The sequence below is a fragment of the Capricornis sumatraensis genome, chromosome 3 (genome assembly GCF_032405125.1).
Source record: "Capricornis sumatraensis isolate serow.1 chromosome 3, serow.2, whole genome shotgun sequence".
NCBI classification, from domain to species: domain Eukaryota; kingdom Metazoa; phylum Chordata; class Mammalia; order Artiodactyla; family Bovidae; genus Capricornis; species Capricornis sumatraensis.
Genome location: NC_091071.1, coordinates 49,249,580 through 49,272,163, shown reverse-complemented (window position 1 = coordinate 49,272,163; position 22,584 = coordinate 49,249,580). Strand labels below are relative to the sequence as shown.

At 52.8% G+C, this 22,584-nt stretch overlaps 1 protein-coding gene across 1 annotated transcript in view; it reads left to right on the top strand.

Moving 5' to 3' along the window:
* Positions 1–22,584, top strand: part of MYO7B (myosin VIIB) — a 78,734-nt gene that overhangs the window by 41,606 nt on the left and 14,544 nt on the right. The window contains exons 16-30 of the mRNA XM_068968441.1: positions 439–591; positions 1,155–1,253; positions 3,204–3,298; positions 7,077–7,161; positions 8,565–8,783; positions 9,843–10,013; positions 10,753–10,953; positions 11,087–11,254; positions 14,993–15,070; positions 15,219–15,346; positions 16,631–16,757; positions 18,175–18,294; positions 19,599–19,772; positions 20,399–20,626; positions 22,014–22,181. Of these exons, the coding sequence (XP_068824542.1) occupies positions 439–591; positions 1,155–1,253; positions 3,204–3,298; positions 7,077–7,161; positions 8,565–8,783; positions 9,843–10,013; positions 10,753–10,953; positions 11,087–11,254; positions 14,993–15,070; positions 15,219–15,346; positions 16,631–16,757; positions 18,175–18,294; positions 19,599–19,772; positions 20,399–20,626; positions 22,014–22,181 (2,214 nt within the window). The remainder of the gene's footprint in view (positions 1–438; positions 592–1,154; positions 1,254–3,203; positions 3,299–7,076; positions 7,162–8,564; positions 8,784–9,842; positions 10,014–10,752; positions 10,954–11,086; positions 11,255–14,992; positions 15,071–15,218; positions 15,347–16,630; positions 16,758–18,174; positions 18,295–19,598; positions 19,773–20,398; positions 20,627–22,013; positions 22,182–22,584) is intronic.

The window sequence follows — 22,584 nt, the reverse complement described above, 5'->3', positions numbered from 1 at the left end:
TTCTTCCTTCCACTAGAGCGGGAGGCATAATGGTGCCCCTGCCGGAAGGACCCCAGGGGCTGTGGTCACCCCAACACTGGCAAGGTCAGGAGGAAACCGTGTTCTTTGGGATCACTGTTTGGGGGCATTTAACAATATTTTAAATGTGGCATATGCAAAAATATTTTCTATTCCTCATACTCTGCATATCCTGAAAATAAGGGAAATATTTGCTCTTCTTACGGATGTCCCAGTTTGTATGTGATGGACTTTTATCTCCTTGGAAACACTTCCAGGACTTTCAGCGACTTCAAACAAATATCGCTCTTCAGAATAGAATTTTCGTGAAACCAAGTGTTTGTTTCGTTCTCCTGCATTTGGGGACAGCGGCAGAGGTGGTGGCGGGTGGTTGGGAAGGGGGCGGCCCGTGCTATCAGCCCCTCGCCTCTGCACCCGCAGCTCTTCGACCGGGAGCTGTGCATCCAGCAGCTGCGCTACTCGGGGATGATGGAGACGGTGCACATCCGCAAATCCGGCTTCCCCATCCGCTACGCATTCGAGGAGTTCTCACAGAGGTTCCGCGTCCTGCTGCCCAGTGCCGTGCGCACGGAGGTTTGTGTCCCCGCAGCCTGGCCGCAGGCCCCAGGACGCGGCATGCGCATCCTGAAAACCCGGGCGCCTCTGGGCGCCCCCAACCTCCCAGTTCCAAGAGGGCTCAGGGCCCCTTCTTGATGCCCAGGGGCCGAAGCTTTGAAATGACCCCTGTTCCTGCTTCCCTTCTCTGGAGGAGGTTAGCGGCTGAATATGTTGCTTCTAGGAGCAACCAAAGTTTAAAGCAAATACCCACTTTTAGGGCAGAATGTCACAGAGGTGATGTGTGGCCAGGGAGCAGGAAGTCCGTCCTATCCTTCCCCCAAACACTCAGCCATCCTAAAGTTTGGACTGCCCACGTCCAAGGGCCACACTGAGACCCCACGCCCTTGGAAGCACTGTGGTCTCGTAATCCTCTGGACCCCATCCTTGATCCAGGGTGCCGGGTGATTGTGCCCTGGCCCAGCAGCCCCTGACGGTGACCCCTGTGGGAGCAGAAAGACCCCGATCCCTAAGAAGCCCCTGAGGAGGGACCTCAGCCTCCTGCCTGATTCCGCTGAGCCACTCCTGTTTCCTCCTGGCAGCTCCGGAACAAGTTTCGCCAAATGACCCTGTGCATCGCCGAAAGGTGGCTGGGGACAGATAAAGAATGGAAGATGGGAAAGACCAAGATCTTCCTGAAGGTGAGAGTCTGAAGCCTATGTGGCAGGTCTGGTGCTCGTGGGTGCCTGCTCCATGCCTAGCCCCTGCCCTCAAAGAGCCCTGGTCGTAGAAAGCCATGCTAGGGGAAAGGGAGGCAGGGAGTCACCGAAAGGGCCCAGCCGAGCCTGCGAAAGCCCGGGCGGCTTCTTAGGAGAGGACGTGTAGAACAAGACGTAAGGAGACAGAGGGGCTGCCTCCAAGCTACCGAGCACGAGCAAAAAGGACCTGAGGGATGTCTTCCACTGTTCCCCCTGGCCGCGCCTTCCCGCACCCCGCCACCCCGCCACCCCGCCCCCCCCCCAACCCCCTCACCCCCGCCCGCGCGGAGCCGAGCCGTAGCGAAGTCTGCAGTCAGTCCTGGAGAAGCCCCGCCCTTGCCTCCCTGGGGAGGCGGAGCTTCAGGGAAGGCGGCAGTGTGGACCCTGCCCTTAGACAGCTCATCCTTGGCAGGGTCGGGCAAGCAGCACCACTTCCCACCTCCAACCTCCCAGCTCCCTCTCCAGCAACTTACAGGGAGGCCCAAGGTCACAGCTGAGGCAGCCTCTAGCCCCTGAGGCTGGCCTTCGGGCCCTGCAGGATTTTGAGTTGGGTCTAAGGGAGAGAGTGTCAGTGTCTCCTAGCCCCACACACCTTGGGTAGGTCAGCAGGGTGCAGAGGAGGAACAAGAGATCAGGGCCAGAGTCAGGGCTCTGCCAGCCCACCTGGCACCACACCTTGTCGTCCCCACTGCCCCTCGCTGAGGTTTCCACTCTCTCCTCTTACCCCATGGAGCCTGCCCACCAATCCTTGTCTGTCCTCCCAGCCCCAGCTCTCCAGTGGGCCTGTTGTCATCCATCATTAGTTAGGCTAGAGCTGGGACTGTGGGGCTTACAAAGGAAAGAAGCAGAGGGGCTTCAGACTCCACTGGGGCAGCTGACTCCACAGAGGGAAGAGGCCTGGGGAATCCAGGTGTGGTTTAGAGCAGGGGTCCCCAACCTCTGGAATCTAATGCTTGATGATCTGAGGTGGAGGTGATGTAATAATAATAATAATAATAGAAATAAAGTGCACAATAAATGTAATGCACTTGAATCATCCCCAAACCACCCCTCACCCCTCAGTCCATGAAAAAATTGTCTTTTCCATGAAACCAGTCCCTGGCGCCAAAAAGGTTGGGAACTGCTGGTTTGGAGGGTAGGGCAGCAGGGGTTCATGGTAGGAGGTGAGGAGACTACCTGCCCCTCCGTTCCTCCTTCTCCCTGGCTGCTCCATAAGGCCACAGCCAGGAGTCTAGTCTATCCCTGTGTCCCCAGTACCCCCCCCTACACACACACACATACGAAGGGACCCGGTACTTACTTGCTGTGAGATTGATGAAGGCAGGAGGAGCCGCCAAGCCTGTGGCTTCTGCTCGTCACTTGCCAAAGGCCCGTGCTGCTCTCTGCTCTGCAAAGACAGTCCCTTCCTTCTGGACCTGGGATCCAGAGGGAGCATCAAGGGGGCCTGGGAATGTCACCACTCAGGGATGAATACAGTCTATCACCTCACAGTGTGAATTCTCTGCAAAGGCTGGGGAAACATGTTAATATTGAAACAAGCATGCGTCTGTATTACAGCTGAATGCGTGTTTCACATGACTTTTAGGAAATAAAATACAGCTTCGGGGACAGTTTTTGCCCCCCTCTTGGGTTCTCCGGAGCAGAAATGAAAATTTCCAGATTGAATTAACAAGAAGAAAGAGCTAAAATGGGAAGTTCTTGGCTTGAGGGGCTGGGCTGCGGCTCTGGGCTCGGAGCCACATGTGGCAATTTAAGAGCAGGTCTTTCAACCCCTGCCCACTTCTCCCGGGAAGAGTCTGAGAGTTCCTGACTTCTGGAGACAGAGCCCTGGCTGCAGGTAGGGGCTTGGGAGTGAGGCAGGGCAGTTATGCGGTGAGAACTCTTCTGTTCCAGGAAAACCAGGACACCCTGTTGGAGGTACAGAGGAGCCAGGCCCTGGACGAGGCTGCCATCAGAATCCAGAGAGTCCTGCGGGGCTACAAACACAGGTGCAGGCCCTGCCCCAAGCCCCTCCCCACCCACAGATCCACACGTCCTGTCCCCTGGGCAGGCCTGTACCCCTTAAACCAGGGTCACGTGTTCCCTCTGGTCTCTCTCCGGGGGTGACTGAGGCAGAAGAGCTTTTGCAACGTGCTGGCCAGGGACACTGCCGTCTGTGCTGGCAGAGAATTGCTAATACACAATTTGAATGTTAGGGGTGAAGGGCAGAATCTACCCGTGTGGTCTCGACTGTGTTTTGACTCTACTTCAGTTATCTTAGAAAACATGTGCATTTGGGTTTATGAGGTGGTGGGTTTGGAGGGAAGAAAAGAATCATCTTTGACTCAGTTCCCTGGTCAGTAAATAGGTAACACGTGAATTTCAGCCCAGGTTCAGCAAATCAGCCATATTACTGCCTCCCTTACCCTCACCATGTCCAGTGAAAGTGAAAGTCGCTCAGTCGTGTCCCACTCTTTGCGACCCCATGGACTACACAGTCCATGCAATTCTCCAGGCCAGAATACTGGAGTGGGTAGCTGTTCCGTTCTCCAAGGGACCTTCTCAACCCAGGGATCAAACCCAGGTCTCCCACATTGCAGGCGGATTATTTATCAGCTGAGCCATGAGGAAAGCCCAAGAATACTGGAGTGGGCAGCCTATCCCCTCTCCAGGGGACCCTTACCGTGTTCAGAGGACTCTGCAGACACCATGATGGTGTTCCCTGCTGTCCCACTGGCCTGTTACCAACCACAGGAAGGCCTGGAAACCCAGACGGTACAAAATAGGAGAAAGTGGCTGAGGGCACCTGTAAGAAGGGTCATGAGGCAGGGCAGTGTGGCTTGGAAGGCCATACAGGTGCAGGAATCCCCAGTGGTCTCCAGTGACATTGTGGGGGATGGACTCGTTACTGCCCATCAAGGATGACTTCCTGCTCAGCCTTCTCTGACACAATACAGGTGAGGATGGGAATCTAGGCTTTCCATTGGGCATTTTCTGGTGCAGCTGGGGGTGAGAACACAGTTGTTTAAATGGTGTTTCACTGCAGTAGACTGGTTATCATCTAAAAGTTTTGTGTCTTGCTAAACTGTCCCTTTTCCGGTCTTTTTACTGGAGAGAGAAGGCTTTTCTTGGGTTTTTTTCAGTCTGTCCCCATTGTCATTTTTGGATTTTCTACTTCTTTAGCTCCTAGTCTGGGGTTCATGAGACAAAAGGAAGCTCAGAGAAGTTACCACTGTCTGAGATCCTTAGCTTGTCTTCCTTCTCATCCTCCATCTTTCAGGGTCTTCTTCATATTTGTTTTATGTATGATGTCTAAGGGTTTTTAGTTATAGTTAGCAGGAGCGGTAAGGAAAAGCGTATTTACTCCATCTACCCAGAAGTGATCACTATTGATAATTGCAGTGTTATTGCTGTTCTGGTCAATGCAATTAGACAAGAAATTGTTTTAAAAGATAGAAATAGAAATCAGGGTTTTCAACTTCAGTACTATTGGTACTTTTTAAAATTTATCTACTTGTTTCTGGCTGTGCTGGGTCTTCACTGCTGCACACACTTTCCCTAGCTGTGGTGAGCAGGGGCTGCTCTCTGGGTGCAGTGTACGGGTTTCTCATCGCACTGCCTTCTCTTGTGGAACATGGGCTCTAGGGTGCGTGAGCTTCAATAGCTGTGGTTTGGCAGCTCCAGAACGCAGCCTCAGTAGTTGTGGCGCATGGGCATAGTTTCCCCTCAGCATGTGGAATCTTCCCAGACCAGGGATTGGATTGATGTCCCCTGCATTGCAAGGTGGATTCTTAACCACTGGAACCCCCGGGAAGTCCCACTATTGACATTTTGCTCGGATAACTTTTCATTAGAGACGGCTATCCTGGGCATTGTGGGATGTTTAGCAGCATCTAAACTCTACTTACTAAGATGCCAGTAGCATCCTCCTCCACAGCGCCCCAGTCATGGCAACCAAAAATGTGTCTAGACATTGCCAAATGTGCCTGGGGAGCAGAATCACCCCCAGCTGAGGACCACTGGTACGTTAGAAAAGAGACAAAATTTTCTTTAGACTATTCGGTTGTTTACTTTGGCCTAATATTAGAATCATCATGTGTGTGTGTGTACATGCATTAAAAATATTATATGTGCAGACATACATTCTTTGCCCATCAACAAAGATTCTGACTTAATTGGACTGGGCGGCACCCAGACATCAATAAATATTGAAGTTCTCCAGAGACTTTTTTCTTGTTTTTTTTGTTTGTTTTTGTCTCCCAGTTTTATTAAGGTATAATTAACATACAGTACCATATAAGTTTAAGGTGTACCACATAATAGGGAGGTCTGGAGTGCTGCAGTCCATGGGGTCGCAAAGAGTCAGACATGAGTGAGCAACTGAACAACATAATGATCTGACTTATATTATGAAACGGTTACCACAGTAAGATTGCTGTTGTTTAGTCACTAAGTCGCGTCCAACTCTTTTACAACCCCGTGGACTGCCAGGATTTCCCAGGCAAGAATCCTGGAGTGGGTTGCCATTTCCTTCTCCAGGGGATCTTTCCAACCCAGAGACTGAACCCACATCTCCTGCATTGACAGGCAGGTTCTTTACCACTGGGCCACCAGAGTTATTATTATATCCATCTTCTCATATAGATACAAAAACAAAAGAACTTTTTTTCCTTTTGATGAGAACCCTTCTTGGATTTGCTCTAACAACTCTCATGAGTTCCTTAGAGCAGTGTCCACTCTGCTCGCCATGTGCATTTCATCCCCAGCACTTAGTTATAACTGGAAGTTTGCACATTTCGATCACATTCATCTAAATCCCCCTGCCCCTACTCCCCGAAGGTGGTTTTTAATATGATCAAAATCTACTGTTCTAAACCTAAGAAAATACCCTGAAAAATTTTTAGAAGTGATGAGAAAACTCAGTTAAGTGTGGGAAGAAAGATATAACCATATGCACCTCTGACTCTCCAGAAGCCAGGTTTCAGATCATCCCTCCATTTTCAGCCCACTTCCCTCTCTGTTGGAGGAAGGCATGGCAACCCACTGCAGTATTCTTGCCTGGAGGAAACCATGGACAGAGGAGCCTGGCAGGCTCCAGTCCGTAGGGTGGCACAGAGTTGGACACGACTGAAGTGACTTAGCACTTGCACCTCCTCCCTGTGGAGGGAGCAGTTAGATGGCACTTGCCAGGCTGCCAGCGCCTGGGTGCTGCCCTCTGGTTTGACCTGTCCCCAGAGAGGAGCTCTGGTACCAAGATTTCTGACCTGATTTCAGTAGATTCCTGGGCTAGTGGCCAGAGGACGGGGCAAGGAAGAAAAAGTTGGAAACTGGTTTTGTACCTTCATAGATCTTTGGGGTTAATGAGGAAATTATTCCTCCTCATTCTAAAAACTGGACTGTCCTTGGGAATTCCCTGGCAGTGCAGGGGTTAGAGCTCCACACTGCCACTGCAGGGGGCACAGCTTTGATCCCTAGTCAGGTAATTAAGATCCCACGTGTTACTTAGCATGGCAAAAATAAATAAAAGATACAAGACAAATTTAATAAATAAATAACAGAAACTAGACTGTCCTCACTCACAGATTTATTTGTTGGCAGTAGATTTTTTATTTCTAACCTGTCTTTCAGCCTATAAAGTCTTCTGGAAAAGAAATACCATGTGTATTCATTTTTATCTGAATTTTGTTTTCTCTCTTCCCTTCAAAATCTGTCCCCTCCCCATCCCCTGCACCCGAGGCTTTTAAAATGCCTGTGGTTGTTACCACTGACTTGGATTTCCCCTTCTAGGAAGGAGTTCCTAAGGCAGAGGCAGGCAGCTGTGACCCTCCAGGCCTGGTGGAGAGGCCACTACAGCCAGCGGAACTTCAAACTGGTAAGAGAACTCATGTGGGAGGTGGAACCTGCAGGGGCAGGGGGCACCTGTCTGGTTAGAAACCAACATCGACATTTGTTTGTGAGTGTGAGACGTTTGTTTACGACTGTGCGTGCTGGGGCAAGGAGCATTGCCAGTCACACACCTCAGCACCCCACGCTCTTCTTAGCGGTGTCAGGCCACATGTTTGCGGGCTTCAGGTGTTCTCCTGCAGGATCTGAGGCATCTCCGGAGCTAGAATGAGATGTCCTGCTCTGAAATGAGATGGTGGCTGGTTTTTTACCCCCCAGTTTGCAGGCAGCAATCGAAGTTAACGGATGGATTATTCTCTGTTTCAAGCATTTCTTCCAAATTTTTTCCTTGACCACAGGCACTGCTAATGAGTGTCTGGTAAGCAAACGAACCAGAGGCACCTTTAACACGCCTGCTGGGCCTCCTTGACTGCTTGCCTTGGTCATGGCCATGACTGTGGCTGGAACACGCAGATGGAAAGGCTACATGGGGCCTGTTGCTCTACGTGCATCGTTTTATTTATTATTAAACCGACACTGTATGTCATGGATCTGAGACATAAAGAAATTAAGTCACTTTCCCAAGAGCACGCAGTGCGTAAGCAGCAGAACTGGAGCTGAGATGCAGGTCTGTGTGACTTAATGGTTGTAAAATGAAGCATGACCCCACACAGACAGCACGCACCAGGATTGGTCTTTGAAAAGCCAATAGAAGCCGGCCCAGAGGCTCAGAGACCTCTGTGGCCCAGAGTGTTTTTGCAGCATAGAAGTGGGTACTCATAGTTTATTATTTCCTCTTTATTTTCAAGCTCCTTGTGAGGGAGTTGCTTGATGGAGCAGGCCAAAGGCATCCGCCAGGTCACAGCCCCACATGAGCTGACTGTAAACTTGGCTGCAGGTGTGAAAAGCAGGACCTCTGCCATCCTGCCACCCACATGACTTCCAGCCCAGGTCTCTGTCACTAGGCATCAGAAGGGAGAAGGCAATGGCAATCCACTTCAGTACTCTTGCCTGGAGAATCCCAGGGACGAGGCAGCCTGGTGGGCTGCAGTCCACAGGGTCGCTAAGAGTCGGACATGACTGAAGTGACTTAGCAGTAGCAGCAGCCATCAGAAGACCATTCTATCATTTATGCCATGTAAAAGTACTTCTTTAGCACCAATATCATGCCAGGCTCTAACTGCTTTACAAGTATAAGTTACTTAATCTGCTTGTGCTCACAGGTGTGCAAAACTTTAGCACTAGCACTTTGCCAAAAAGCATGTAACTGTAAAGCTAATTTGCAAGAACACCTTGCCTCTCGCTCTCTGTCCCCTCGGGAAGCCTTTTTCTGCTCTGTGCCCTGCCAGTCCCAGGCCCCTCTGAAGGTGTACACCCCTCTTGCCTCCACAGATCCTCCTGGGTTTTGAGCGTCTGCAAGCCATTGCCCGGAGCCATCTGCTGGCAAAGCAGTACCAGGCCCTGCGGCAGAGGATGGTCAAGCTGCAAGCCCTCTGCAGAGGCTACCTGGTGCGCCAGCAAGTCCAGGCCAAGAGGAGAGCTGTGGTGGTCATCCAGGCGCATGCCAGGGGCATGGCTGCTCGACGGAACTTCCGGCAGCAGAAAGCCAATGTAGGTGGTCACTGCCCTCTCGGGCAGGTGGGGATGGCTGGGCCCAGATGAGGGAGGGCAGGCAGATGGAGTGAGCAGCAACATAAGACCATCATCAGACACTCCTGACCCCCTCTGGGTCCAAAGTTACTAGTGTAGTGGGCACACCCAGATCATACCCTGGGCGCTGAGGGTGCAGCATGGAAGATGGATTATCTCCGTCTTATACCTGGAACCTGAACTCAAGTCCTTTGGTCCCCTTTCTTTAGCTTTGGGGATGATTTCTCAGCAGCACTGATTAGTCCCAGGAAGGCTCAGGAAACCAGGGTCAACTGAGCTATGGGAGGCCACAGTTCCATAGAGGAGGGTGGAGGTGCCTGGTTCCTGGGCGGGTCTGATAGCTTAGGGCAGACAAAAACCAAGAGTAGCCTTCAAGAGAGTCTGGGCAGGAGAGACGGGAGGCCAGGGGGCAAACAAATGTCACTGAGATGTGTATCCCTGCATTGTGAAATTTCCCCCCTGGGTGGTCCCATTCCTTCCATCCAGAGAGGACCCAAGATTCAATCTCACTCCTCAGAACTCACTCATTGGCCATGGTGATAAAGAAGGGGGCTAGGGTGAAATTCTCTCCTGCTCCATAGATAATACGGGTCCCCTGAGCACAGGACCGGTGCAGTGGCCAGAGCGAGAGAGTGCTGAGCCTCAGACACATCAGCAGATGCTCCTACACCTACATGGCCCCGGATGAGCACCAGATCAGGCGGGCCAGGGCCCTCTCCCAGGGGAGCCTCTTTGCTTTTAGTGAAGGGACCATGTGGGCCTGAGTGACTTTTGCAGCTAGGTTCTGTGGGGTTTAGTGTGGTCCCACGTGGGGACAAGCAAGCATCTCCCTTCTTTACATCTTCTCTGAAACAGGAAGCCCAGGCTGGTGGATCTCCAGTCCCTCTAGCTATTGAAATCTAGGGTTTTAAAGGGATATTGATTTTGACAAATATGGCAGCAGAAGGTTTATTCAGCTTCGTGAGGGGCTTGCTGCAGCTGGGCTGGTGGCAACTGCGGCCCCACGGGGTGTCTGTGCAGGTGCCTCTGGTCATTCCAGCTGAAGAGCAGAAGAGCCCAAGTGCTGTACCCAAAAGGAAGCGTAAGTCCATTTACGACACCATCACCGACACAGAGATGGTGGAGCAGGTGTTTGGTTTCCTGCCTTCCCTGACTGGTGGGCAGGATGGCCCAGCCACACCGCACATTGAGGTAAGATGGGCCCTGCCAGCCCAGCGTCGGGTCCTGTGGGGTGCCTGCCCAGTCCCAGCCTTCAGCCAACCTCTAGGCTTTACTGAAAAGGCACGACCTGGCTCGGGGAGTGAGTTCTGTGGTCGTGGGCGAAGATGCAGAGAAAAGAGGAGTGAAGGTCTCTGTGGTCAGGCCCTTTTAAGTTAAGGAGGTGTCTTACCTACAAGTCTTCCTAGAGCCTTTGCTGTGCAAATGTTCTTGGGCTTTCAACTGGGCAGTTTCCCACCTGTATTTGGCCGCCATCACACAGCATCTCATTGGCTGCTGCTCTGCAGAATGGGACCTGCGGGACTGGGGGTGGGGCGCAGAGCAGGAGGACTGCTCCAGGGCTGTCCTGCTGACTCTCACTGCATCCCTCCAGGAGCTCATGCCCGCTCCCCCAAGCTCCACCCACTCACAAACCGTCGGTGCTCTGGGGGCAGCTGGGCACACCTCCCCTGGAAGGGCACCTAAGGGAGGCAGGCAGGAGGCAGCAGGGAGTGGGGGTGTCTGGGCCCACCCAAGGCCCACCCAGCAACTGGCAGCCCACCAGGGACACACTGAGGGTGTGGCGGGGGGCGGTCCCCAACACAAGGGGGAGTGGGTCATTCTGCACCCTGTCACTAACCAGGCAGGCCCTTCTTAGGGCTCCCTGGCCCCCAAGATGCGCACACTGGCAGATCACATCTGAGAGGAGAGTGGACCCTTGTCTCTGTCCCAGGATCTGGAAGAGATGACCCAGAAGCTGCCTGAGGTTGACCTAGACACGGTCCCCATGATGGAGGAGCCTGAGGATGACCTGGCCGAGTACACCTTCCCCAAGTTCGCCGTGACCTACTTCCAGAAATCGGCCAGCCACACGCACATCCGGCGGCCCCTCCGATACCCTCTGCTCTACCACGAGGATGACACTGACTGCTCGGTGCCTGGTTCCTTGCTTTCTAGTGGCTCAGGCCTCCCGCTGGCTCCGCGGGAACAGGAAAGGGGCAGGATGCCATGGGCTCTATGCTGCATGTAGCTGGTTCCAAGCGGGGGCTCTGTCTCCGTTTTCCCAGGCTGCCCTGGCTGTGTGGAGCATCATCCTGCGGTTCATGGGCGACCTTCCGGAGCCAGTGCTCTTCACCAGGAGCACCCTGCATGGAGGCTCGGTGATGGGGCAGATCCACAATGCCCTGGGCAAGGACAGCAGCACCCAGCCTCCACAACACAGCAGATCAGCACAGGTGAGCCATGAGGGCGGTGCCAAGGGGAGACGCCCTCCCGGCGTCCCCAGGCCCAGGGCCTGGAGAAGCTGGGCCAGAAAGGGGAGGCACAGTGTGGAGTGAGCATCACCCGCAGCACCTATGGACCCCTAGGGTTTTCAGTCTTGAATTGCACTCGGGAACTCATGAGTCAGGCATTATATCCAGGACTTTGTGAATTATACAGTTGTTATTGGAGAAGGTCCTTCGGGCACTGAACACTGGGTTTGACTTAGTCAGACTTGGTACTTAGTCACTCAGCTGTGTCTGACCCCTTGAGACACCATGGACTGTAGCCTGTCAGGTTCCTCTGTCCATGGGATTCTCCAGGTAAGAATACTGGAGTGGATAATCATTCCCTTCCCCAGGGGATCTTCCCAGCTCAGGGATCAAACCCAGGTCTCCTGCATTGCAGGCAGATTCTTTACTGTCTGATCCCACAGGGAAGCCCTTCAGGATTCAAATGCATAGACCAGTAATAATAACAACAAATGTTGTTACTGACTGTCAACACGGTATATGCCAGCTGCTTCTCTTCAGTTAATTTCCAGAGGAGCCATCCCTACAAAGGAGGATTATTAAATTTACTGTAGCTAAAGAAACTGAGAAGTTAAGCGGCTTGCCCCCAGATCACAGTGAATACATGTTACACAGCTGGGCTTTGAATGCACTCCGCTGAATTCAAAGACCTAGTTCTTTACCCGTTTTCTACCCTGCCCTCTGATGAAAGGCTGTTACATCCATTTTTGGTCAGAAGCCCTTCCTCGGGCCTCAGTTTCATGATGTCATCTCAGTGGAATTAACCAAGAATAGTTCAAAGGAATGACCCAGCAGGGATAGCACTTGGGCCACCAGCAACGGGAACCCCACGACAGCCTGTAATTCTGACACCAGTGCCAATGTATGTGGGTCTTTTCCACCAAAACTTCTCAGCACCAGCTAGGTGTCCTAAAATTCAACTCGGTTTGGATACTCTCTGCCTGGAGATAGTGTCCAATACCACAGATGAAGGGCCCGGTCCTTCTAGATTACCCCCACTTTAATGCAAGTCCAGACTGGTCTTTATTTGCTGACTACCTGGCTTGAATCAGACATTCTCACACCTCCTCCTTGGGTTTGATTAATTTGCAAGAGCAGCTCAGAGAATTCAGAGCAACGTTTTACTTACTAGCCTACTGGTTTATTATGAAGGATACAAGTCACTACAGCCAGATGAAAGAGGCAAGGTATGAAATGCACAGGGCAAGATATGAAAAAGATTAAGAAACTTGCATGCCCTCTCCAGGTACCACTCTCCCCAAATCTCCACGTGTTCACCAGCCTGGAAAATCTCTGACCCCTGTCCTTTCGGGTCTTTACAGAGGCCTCACTTCATTGATATGATTGAATAAATCACTGGCCATTGAGCCAGCTGAGCTCAGTTTCACGCCCTTCCGCCCTCCCCTTGACCACTAGCCACCAGCCCCCATCCTTCAGTTCAATGAGTTCAGTGTCTCAGTCGTGTCTGACTCTTTCCAACCCCATGAATCGCAGCACACCAGGCCTCCCTGTCCATCACCAACTCCTGGAGCTTACTCAGACTCATGTCCATCGAGTCGGTGATGCCATCCAACCATCTCATCCTCTGTCATCCCCTTCTCCTCCTGCCCTCAATCTTTCCCAGCATCAGGGTCTTTTCAAATGAGTCAGTTCTTTGCATCAGATGGCCAAAGTATTGGAGTTTCAGCTTCAGCATCAGTCCTTCCAATGAACACCCAGGACTGAGCTCCTTTAGGATGGACTGGTTGGATCTCCTTGCAGTCCAAGGGACTCTCAAGAGTCTTCTCCAACACCACAGTTCAAAAGCATCAATTCTACAGTGCTCAGCTTTCTTCACCATCCAACTCTCACATCCATACATGACCACTGGAAAAACCAAAGCTTTGCCCCTATCCTTAGGTGCTTTCTAAAAGTCACCTCATTAACATAAAAAAACATCTTTATCACAGGCGATTCCAAGGATTTTAGGAGTTCTGTGCCAGCAATGGGGACAAAGACCAAGTATCTGTTTCTTATTATAAACTGAAATATCACAGGCCCCCAAACATCAGGTGCTCAGATAGCAGAGCAACTGTGCAGACATCTAAGCGGGTCTGCAGCCTGGGGTCACATGGTCAAATCTGGTCCAGAGGTTGCATGGAAGTTGCCCAAGCTCAAGCCCTGACTCCCTGGCCTCTAGAGACGTGGACTCTGCCTAGTGTAATGTCATCCGTTGCTGTGCAACAAATGAACCCCTAAATCTGATGGTGTGAGACAGCCCACGTTCATTATCTCAGACAGTTTTTGAGGACCAGGAGTGGCTTAGTTCTCTAGTTCGGGCTCCAGGTCTCTAACGAAGTTGCAGCCAAACTGTCATTTAAAACTTGACCGGGGCCACAAGATCTGCCTCCGAATGGCTCCCTCAAACAGCTGCTGGTGGGAGACCTCTGCTCTGGCCACCCCGGCCTCTCCACCGGGCTGCCTGATTGTTCTCACAATTTGCTTCCTCCATGACGAGTGACTTAAGAGAGAAAGCAGGAAGGAGGCTTCATTGCCTGCGTGCCATCGTGGGTGAGAATGTCAGGAAGCAAGGGTCCCTGAGGGTCACCTTGGAGGCTGGCCACCACTCAGGGAGGGGACATCGAGAGGTGGCTGAGCCGCCGGCACCTCTGGAAGGTGAGCACAGAGTCAGATCTCCAGTGCTCCTTCTTGTGCACTTATTAAGTGTGTGTGCCCCGAAGGAGGGGCAGGGGGCTTAGTGAGCCCTGCCCACCCTCACTCACCAGATAATGTATTTTCAATTTGGTCCCTGTGTGGCAAACCAGTTTTAGCCCAGCCGGAAGCCACTGCCCACTTTCCAGGTGGCACTAGTGGCAAAGAATCTGCCTGCCAGTGCAGGACATAGATGCAAGAGGCACGGGTTCGACCCCTGGGTCGAGAAGATCCCCTAGAGAGGAAATGACACCCCCTCCAGTATTCTCGCCTGGAAAATTCCATGAACAGACAGGCTTGGCAAGCTATATAGTCCATGGGACGGCAAAGAGCTGGACACAGCTGAGCAACTGAGCACACAGCACACACACACAGAAGCCCGTGCCCAGCCCCAGACCTGGCTCATCCCAGCCCAAGCCCAGTCCCACACTGAGCTCTGATTTTGGCAGCAACTTCTCATGACACCGTCAGGACAGGCTGTGACCCCTGCCTACGGAGACCATCGGATGCTGATGGCTGCAAGTGGGCCCGGGCCCCAAAGTCTAGTCTTCTGAGTCTCTAGCAAAACTCTGACCTTGCAGTGGGCAGAGTGTATTCCGGTTCATCCACCACATTGTCACAGAGAATGACTGTAGCCTGTGGCTGTCCTGGGTGCCTGGGTTCAGGCCCAGCCCACTCGGCTGGTGAGAGGTCCAGACTTTGGAATCGGAGCAGTCCTGAGCCCTCCCGGAGGACCGATGTCTGGCTGAGTGGCTTTTGTTCAGTTTCTCGCATTCTCTCGCCTGTTTCTTCGCCCAGCAGTGAGGATGGCGGTGCACACCTGTCAGTGTTGCACGGCTTGGTGGAGATGAGGGAGTGCACACTGCTTTATGAGTCAGGCTGGGAAAAGGCTTGGGAGCTAGAGATGAGCCCCACCCAGGCGGGTCTTGGGTTAGATTTGAAGGTGCTGCCCAGGCTTCACCTTCCCTCAGGAGCTGTCTCCCTCCACAGAAGCTCAGCCGCAGGGACAGAGGGACCAAGGACATCTCCTCCATGAAGCTGAAGCGGTCCTCCTGGGTTACAGGCCAGGTAAGCCCAGAGCCAGGGGACCCAGGCTGGCTCCCAGCTCTGCTGCCCACTGGCCGGCCGGCTGCAGCGTTCCAGGCTTTCACCCAGTTTCCTTCTTTGCAAATGGAAGCGATCTTGGTTGTCCTGACTGCTACCTTTGGGTTTCAAGGTGGCCAGCCAGCTGAATATTGGAGAAGAGGCATTTGAAGAGGACAGCCCCCTCTCAGACCGACCCATGTCCAACCTGGAGAAGGTGCAGTTCGTTGTGGGCTACGCCATCTGGCGTCCCGGCCTCAGGTCAGTCTCCACCCTCATCACACTCCCTGAGAACACAGCCCCTCACTGGCTCTCAGCCCTGGGCCCCGTCCCTCCCCTGCTGCCCACCCTGGAGCCTGCAAGCTGGCTCTCAGGACAGCAGATGGTACAACCACCAGGGGATCTCTAATGCTCTGCATTAAAACCCCTGGGTAAAACCCAGTTTTAGGAAGACAAACTCATCATGGGTTGTTGATTCATCTTATAACCAGCTTTACTGCAAGACCCTGTAAATGGGCAAGTTCCTCATTTGTTCTGTATGTTTTGCTTTATATACAATTTGCTTTACAGAAATTGTGTTTTTATACAAATTTTAAGAGCTATGTATACTGCTTACAAGGACAGACTACTGTATTTCAGGGGTTCACATATTTTAAGTTGTTATTAATATTTTTAACCAAATTCAAGGAATTTGAGTCACTATTTTTTTCAAATGTTTTTTTCTCCTTCGCTCTCTCTCTCTTTTCCTTTGAACTCTAATTAAATCTGTAGAAGACTTTTATATTGCCCGTCCCATCCCTAAGGGTCTGTTCATCTGTGCTTTCTTGTTTCCCCTTCTGTTCTTGAGGTTAGATATTTTCTATTAATCTGTCTTCATATTAACTGATTTTTCTTTTGTCTTCCCCAGTCTGCTGTTACACCCATCCAATATTTTTTAAAATTTCAAATATTATATTTTTCAATTCTGGAGTTTGCACTTGACTCCTTTTTTAAAAAAAAATGGTTTCTGTTTTGCCAAGATTTCTTAAACAAGAAATCACTATGAGCATAATGTCCTTTATATCTTTGATCATAGTCATGCTAATTTTAAAACCTTTCCTGATAAAGCAATATTTGGTTCATCTTGGGGTCAGTTTCCATTGACTGCCTTTTCTCTTGAGAATAGTCATGTTTTCCTGTCTCCTCATGTGTCTGATACTTGACTATTATTTTCTCAGTGGCCTAGTACTTTTGGGTTGTTATCTTAGACATTTGGGGATGATATGTTTGAAGACTCTCGAATCTGTTGCATTCCTTCAAAGACTTTTCATTGTGGGAGGCAATTAGTTTGGTAGGGTTCAGACTCTGTCTCCCTGCGGTAAGCAGCAGCTGGAACCCCTGTGCAGATGTTTTAGCCTTTGCTGCACTGCTTGGAGTCTGCCTCAAACATGTGTAGACCAGGGGTGAGCCAGAGATTTAGGAAGATTTTATATACAAAATATAGGGCTCCTCCCCTCCCCCAGAGCCAGCCCCCAGCCTGGCCTCCCAGCGCTCTGTGTCTTTCAGGGATGAAATTTACTGCCAGATCTGCAAGCAGCTCTCCGAGAACTACAAAACAAGCAGCCTGGCCCGGGGCTGGATCCTGCTCGGGCTGTGCTTGGGCTGCTTCCCGCCTTCTGAGAGGTTCCTGAAGGTGGGGAGGGGTAGGGGCAGGAGCTGAGGGCGGGGGCAGCATGGGTGGGCAGAAACCCCCGCCCATGGCCTGGTTCTCCTGCAGGCCAGGATGGGCAGCAGTGCCTGGCTTTCTTTGGGCCTCAGTTTCACGTCTACAAAAGAGGATGCTCCTCCGGCCCCTAATCAGGATCTCCAGGGCCATCTCACCTGGGCTCCATCACCAAAAGACAGTGAGGTGGTGGATGAAATGGGCATTGAGAAGACAAAAGTGTTTGAGGAATCGGAACCAATGAGAGGCTGGATACAGCATCTCCCTCTAGGCCTAAGAACTAACGAGAGAGGTGTTTCCAAGTGTTGGAGGCCCCAGGCTTTGCTACTCTAATACACCTTTTGGTTCTGAATATAAAAGTAATACGTAGGGGGAACTTCCCTGGTGATCCAGTAGTTAGGAGTCTGCTCTTTCACTGCAGGGAGCACAGGTTCAATCTCTGGTCGGGGAACTAAGATCCCACATGCCCTGCAGCCAAGAGGGAGAAAAAAGTAATGTGTAGGAAATGTAAAAAGTCTAAATAGAAGGTAAAAGTCATCCTCACACCCAGAGGCAACTTGCATTACACTTTCTGACCTTTTGTGTTGTGAGAGAGTCATACTTGTGATCACACAGAAAACAATCTCACTATCTCTCATGCCTCCAGGGACAGCAGGAAGTCTGACCACCCTGGCCATCTGCCCTGGGGCAGCCTTGACACCAGTAAATCCTTCCAGGCTGCATCTTCTCAAAGAATCTCTCTGAGAGACAAAAAGCTTTTCAACACCTTGTTTCAACATCTCACCAAACATATTTTGAACATCGGCTCTCCTACAGCTTTCACTTATAAGCATCTTCTCATGTCATAAACTGTCCCCAAATGGCAGCGCTAATGCCACTTGTTAGTGTTCCTAATCCATATTTCACTTTTTGATGGACATTTAGGGTCTATCTTTCAATTGCCCATCACCATAAACACCACTATGATTACAAACTATATATCTACCTTTACCAAATTATTTTTACCTTTACCAAATTAGGTCAAAGAGTGAACACATTTTAAAATTATGTACTATTTAAAACATATTGACAAATGGCTCCTCAGAAATGCTGTGCAACTGATACTCCTCATAGTGTGACAGCCCCATGTTAATGCACCTTTGCCACCACTATTATCATTTTAGCTTTTTTCCCAGTTTTATTGAGATATTATTGACATATAACATTGTTCAAATGTAGGGTATACAGTGTTGTGATTTTATATAGGTGTATATGTAAAATGATTGCCAAGTAATACATCCATCATCCACAATTACAATTAGTATCATAGTTCCTAGAATCTGGACAGTGAGTAGAAAGCGGCCTCCATTCTAAGTATCTTTGTGCTTTCCCCTTCCTCATCCACCAGTATCTGCTGAACTTCATCGGTCAAGGACCAGTCGGCTACGGGCCCTTCTGTGCTGAGCGCCTGAGACGCACCTGTGCCAATGGGGTGCGCACAGAGCCCCCCTCCTGGCTGGAGCTGCAGGTAGAGGCTGGAGGGGATGGGAGGCAGCCAGTGTGGGGTGGTGGCAGGCCCTGTGACTCCTCCAGCACAGCTCATGGGGCTGCCAACAGGAAGTATGTGCTCTGGGCCCCTCCCCACTCTTCTGGGCCAGTGGTCCCTGGGAGCCCCAGCTGGGGCTCAGCCTCCCCAGGCCCAGTCCAGGCTTCAAAAGTGCCACCTCCCCCACACCTAAATTGATATTCCTTGGTGGCTCAAATGGTAAAGAATCTGCTGCAATGCAGGAGACCTGGGTTCAATCCCTGGGTCGGGAAGATCCCCTGGAGAAGGGAATGGCTACCCACTCCAGTATACTTGCCTGGAGAATTTTATGGACAGAGGAGCCTGGTGGGCTACAGTCCATGGGGTTGCAAAGAGTCAGACATGACTGAGTAACTAACACTTTCTCTTTCACTTAGGGCCCTTCTAGCTGAAAGGGAAAATCAGTCTTAGTTCCTTAGCTGCATGGTGTGAGTGGCTGCTAACTGTCTAAAGCTTACCCCTCCCAAAGACACTTGCATTTTATATGGTCATGCAGGGTTGTCTACCTAGGTGGCATCCTTGTTTGTGTTACCTGTGAGTTCTTGCAGGATCCTCAGGAACGGTATTTCAGACACAGGTAGGGTCTGGCGCCCACTATACCCGTGGCTCCTGGAAGGTACTCATGCTCTATGCCCTGTGGTGCCCTATACCAGGACACAGAGAGCACCTCCCACCACACCCTGTCCTGTTCTTGCTCTGCCACCAACATCCACAGGACTTCCCTCCTCCACCTCGTCTACCTGCTCTGCCCAGAAGCCCTGGAGTTGAAAGTGAACTTGCTGCAGCTATGTGGCCTGTGCTCAAGCCCTGCTGTACACAGAGTAACAGTGGCTTCCTCTGACCCAAAGCGTCCCAGAGTCCAAGACTCAGACACTCCTAGAGCTTTTTGATTTTCTGTGATCCTGAGTCACCCAATCTCGCTAAAGCTCAGGGAACTCGTTAAAATGGGGCCTTCCAGTACAGGCTGCACCCCACGGGCACAGTGCTTAAACAGCTCTTGCCTTGGCAGGTCCCTCGGTTCAGCAGCCTTGTCTGCTGGCCAGGACTCCGTAAACGCCTTGCCGAGCTGGGCAGGGCTTCAGAAGGCCCCGCCCCCAGAACCCGTGGGAATGCGCCCGCAGGGGCAGTGGGTTGGGAAGTTTGCCTGGTGGGCCAGCCTCCCATCGCAGAGTTCCAGGAGCTCCATTGCAGGCAGCTGAGCCGAGGGGCCTCCTGGGCAGAGGACCTGAGTCTTCGTCCGTCCCCAGGCTGTCAAGTCTAAGAAGCACATCCCAATCCATATCAGCTTGGCGACTGGAGAGAGCCTGACGGTCACGGTGGACTCGGCCTCAACGTCTCGGGAAGTCTGCCTGCACATCGCCAGCAAGCAGGGGCTCAGTGACCACCTGGGCTTTTCTCTGCAGGTCGCCGTGTACGACAAGGTACTGGCCAGGGGTCCCATCCACCGCCCGCCTCCTTCACACACACAAGGCAGCGCCAGCCCTTGTATCACGCCAGCCTAGGCACCACTCACCTTCCCAGCTGCCAAACACAGATGCGAACACAAACTCCCGCTCACAGACGTGCCGCCTAACCAGGCAGCCTGCTCCCTGGCCCAACACTCACACACTCAGCCTAGTATCTCACACACACACCTGGAAGGTCCCCTGCTGTGCCTACATCCTGCACCAAGCCCCCCACCCTGGGGAGCTCAGAATCCCACGCATCCATGTGGGGGTCACACCAGTACTGCCCCATCCTGAACCCCACATCATCGCCCCACCCAGATGCCCTGATTCCCACTCTCGGAACCAGGTATACACACGCCAATGAATCAAGGCATTCTAACCCAGTCACATGGGCATGAGCCTCCTGTGAGAGGGGCCGGCAGGGGGAGAGTCTAGGGGTGTTTAGGGCTGAATGACAGGCCACGCCCAATGGGGAGGAGTCTGAAGGGTTCCTGTCCTCTTCATGTCCACACCTCCACATGGGTATGGCAAAGGCAGGTGTCCCTGGGGGGCTGACACACAGTGGTTGCTCACCCTTACCACCCTGATTCTGGTCTCAGTTCTGGTCCCTGGGCAGCGGGCGTGACCACGTGATGGATGCCTTGGCCCAGTGTGAGCAACTGGCCCGGGAGAGGGGCGAGAGTGAGCGCCAGGCGCCCTGGCGCATCTACTTCCGGAAGGAGTTCTTCACCCCGTGGCACAACTCCCAGGAGGACCCAGTCAGCACCCATCTCATTTACCGCCAAATCCTCCATGGAGTCTGGCTTGGCGAGTACCCTTTCGAGAAGGTGAGGGGACCACAGCGCTTGGGGCCCCAAAGACCCACCTCTCAGACAGCCTGGGGAAGGGCCCTGTTCCAGGGCAGGGACTTTGGGACAGAGGGCAGCCTGGCTGGGCACCAGCCATGTCCCTGGGGAGGCCGGGTGGGTCGTGGAGGGCAGGAGGCTGAGCGGGAGGAGTGGGCCCGGGGTGCATCTGCGAGTACAGGTCCCTGCGGCCCTCTGGGAGAAGCTGTCCCAGCCCAGTAGACTCCATCTCCTCCTGTAGCCACAGGTCCACTCAAGCTTCTGGGGTTTGAGGCATCTGCCACCGGCAGCAAAGCCCACCCCCGCCCCCATCAGCCCTAGGTCCACCTAGCCTCCCCACAGCAGCTGCTCATGGGGCAGCAGGGCCTGGGGGTCAGGAACACCACCTTGGAATCCCAGCACTTGAATTCAGGTCCCACCTGTGCCTCTTCCTGGAGGTGTGGCCTTGGAACATTAAGTCACCTCTCTGAGCCTCTGGCTCTCTCCTGGAAGGTGCAGTCACCAGAGCTTTCTGTGTGGTTGTGAGACTCAGGGTAAGGGAGCTCACGCACTTGACCTCCTTGGGCAATGCTGTGTGCCTGTTCAGCAGGTGCAGACCTCCCCAGGCCTGAATCCAGAGGATGAGCTGGGGACTAGAGGCAACTGTGGCAGTCCTGGAGGCCTGCCTGGAGCAGGGCAGTGGTCAGGGAGAGGTGGGGGCAAAGGGGGCGTGGGGTCAGAAGGCAGGCAAATAGATGGCTGGGCAAGGTTTGTCTCCTTGGAAAGAACAGGGCAGCTTGTCCCTGTGCGGCGCCTGGAGCAGGGAACCTTCTGTGTGTCAGGCATGCTAATGACTTACACAGGCTCCCGCCCACATGAATCCTAGCAGAGGCTCTGCAGGAACGACCAGGGAGGTCATCTTTGCCCAGTGAGGACTGGGGGAGACAGGGTAAAGGCCTTGTCCACAAGTGAAGGACAGAGAAACCTGATGTCCTGCAGTCCGCGGGGTCACAAAGAGTCGGACACGACTCAGTGACTGAGCAGCAGCACTCACCTCACTCAGCAGTGCTGGGGCTCCACCCAGGCCCCAGAGCTCAGTCCCGCACACTCACTGGCTCATGCAGGCTGAACGAGGAGCATGCAGACCCCCGCCTTATCTTCAAGCTAGGCTACTGGGAGACTCCGGCCTGCCGACCGGAGTGCAGCCCGTGTTGGGCCCAGTCAGGGCACACAGGGGCTCTGCCGTGTTGGGGGAGGGGCAGGTGCTGCCTAGCAGAGGTCCTCTGCTGTGGGGGGTGAGAGCTCAGCAGGGGAAAGGCTTCCTAGGGGAGAGTGGGCTCTCACATGCACACCCCACCCCGGCTCCTGTGTGTATCCCTGGGCTGTGCAGGAGGAAGAGCTGGTGGAGCTGCTGGCCCAGCACTGCTACGTGCAGCTGGGTGCCTCGGCCAGGAGCCAGGCCATCCGGGAGCTGCTGCCCAGCTGTGTCCCTTCCAAGCTGTACAGGACCAAGAGCCCAGAGAAGTGGGCCAGCCTGGTCACCACCACCTATGCCAAGGTCAGCCTCCCCACAGCCTGTGTACTCTGGCTATGCAGCTCTTTTTGGAGGTGGTGGGCCCCTTGGTATTTAGAGGGGCTGGAGATCACATTATGAGTCCCTACTCACTGAGGGGATGGAGACTAACCTCCCGGTCACCATAGCCCTATGTCTCCAGGTTTAAACAATCTCATTCAGGTTCAACCCCCTCACAAGATGGCATCTTGGCTGGTCTGGGCAGCTCAGTCTTCCACTGGTCTCTACTACAGGGTCAATCTGGGCCCTGACTTTTGGGTGCAAGAAGGCATCCCCAGCCGCTGACCATGAGCACACCCTCACCCTGGCCCCAGTTCCGCCCTGGGCCTTATTGGTATCCCCTTGCTGGGCCCTGAATGCCCGGTGCTGGCCTGGACGGCAGGGAGGG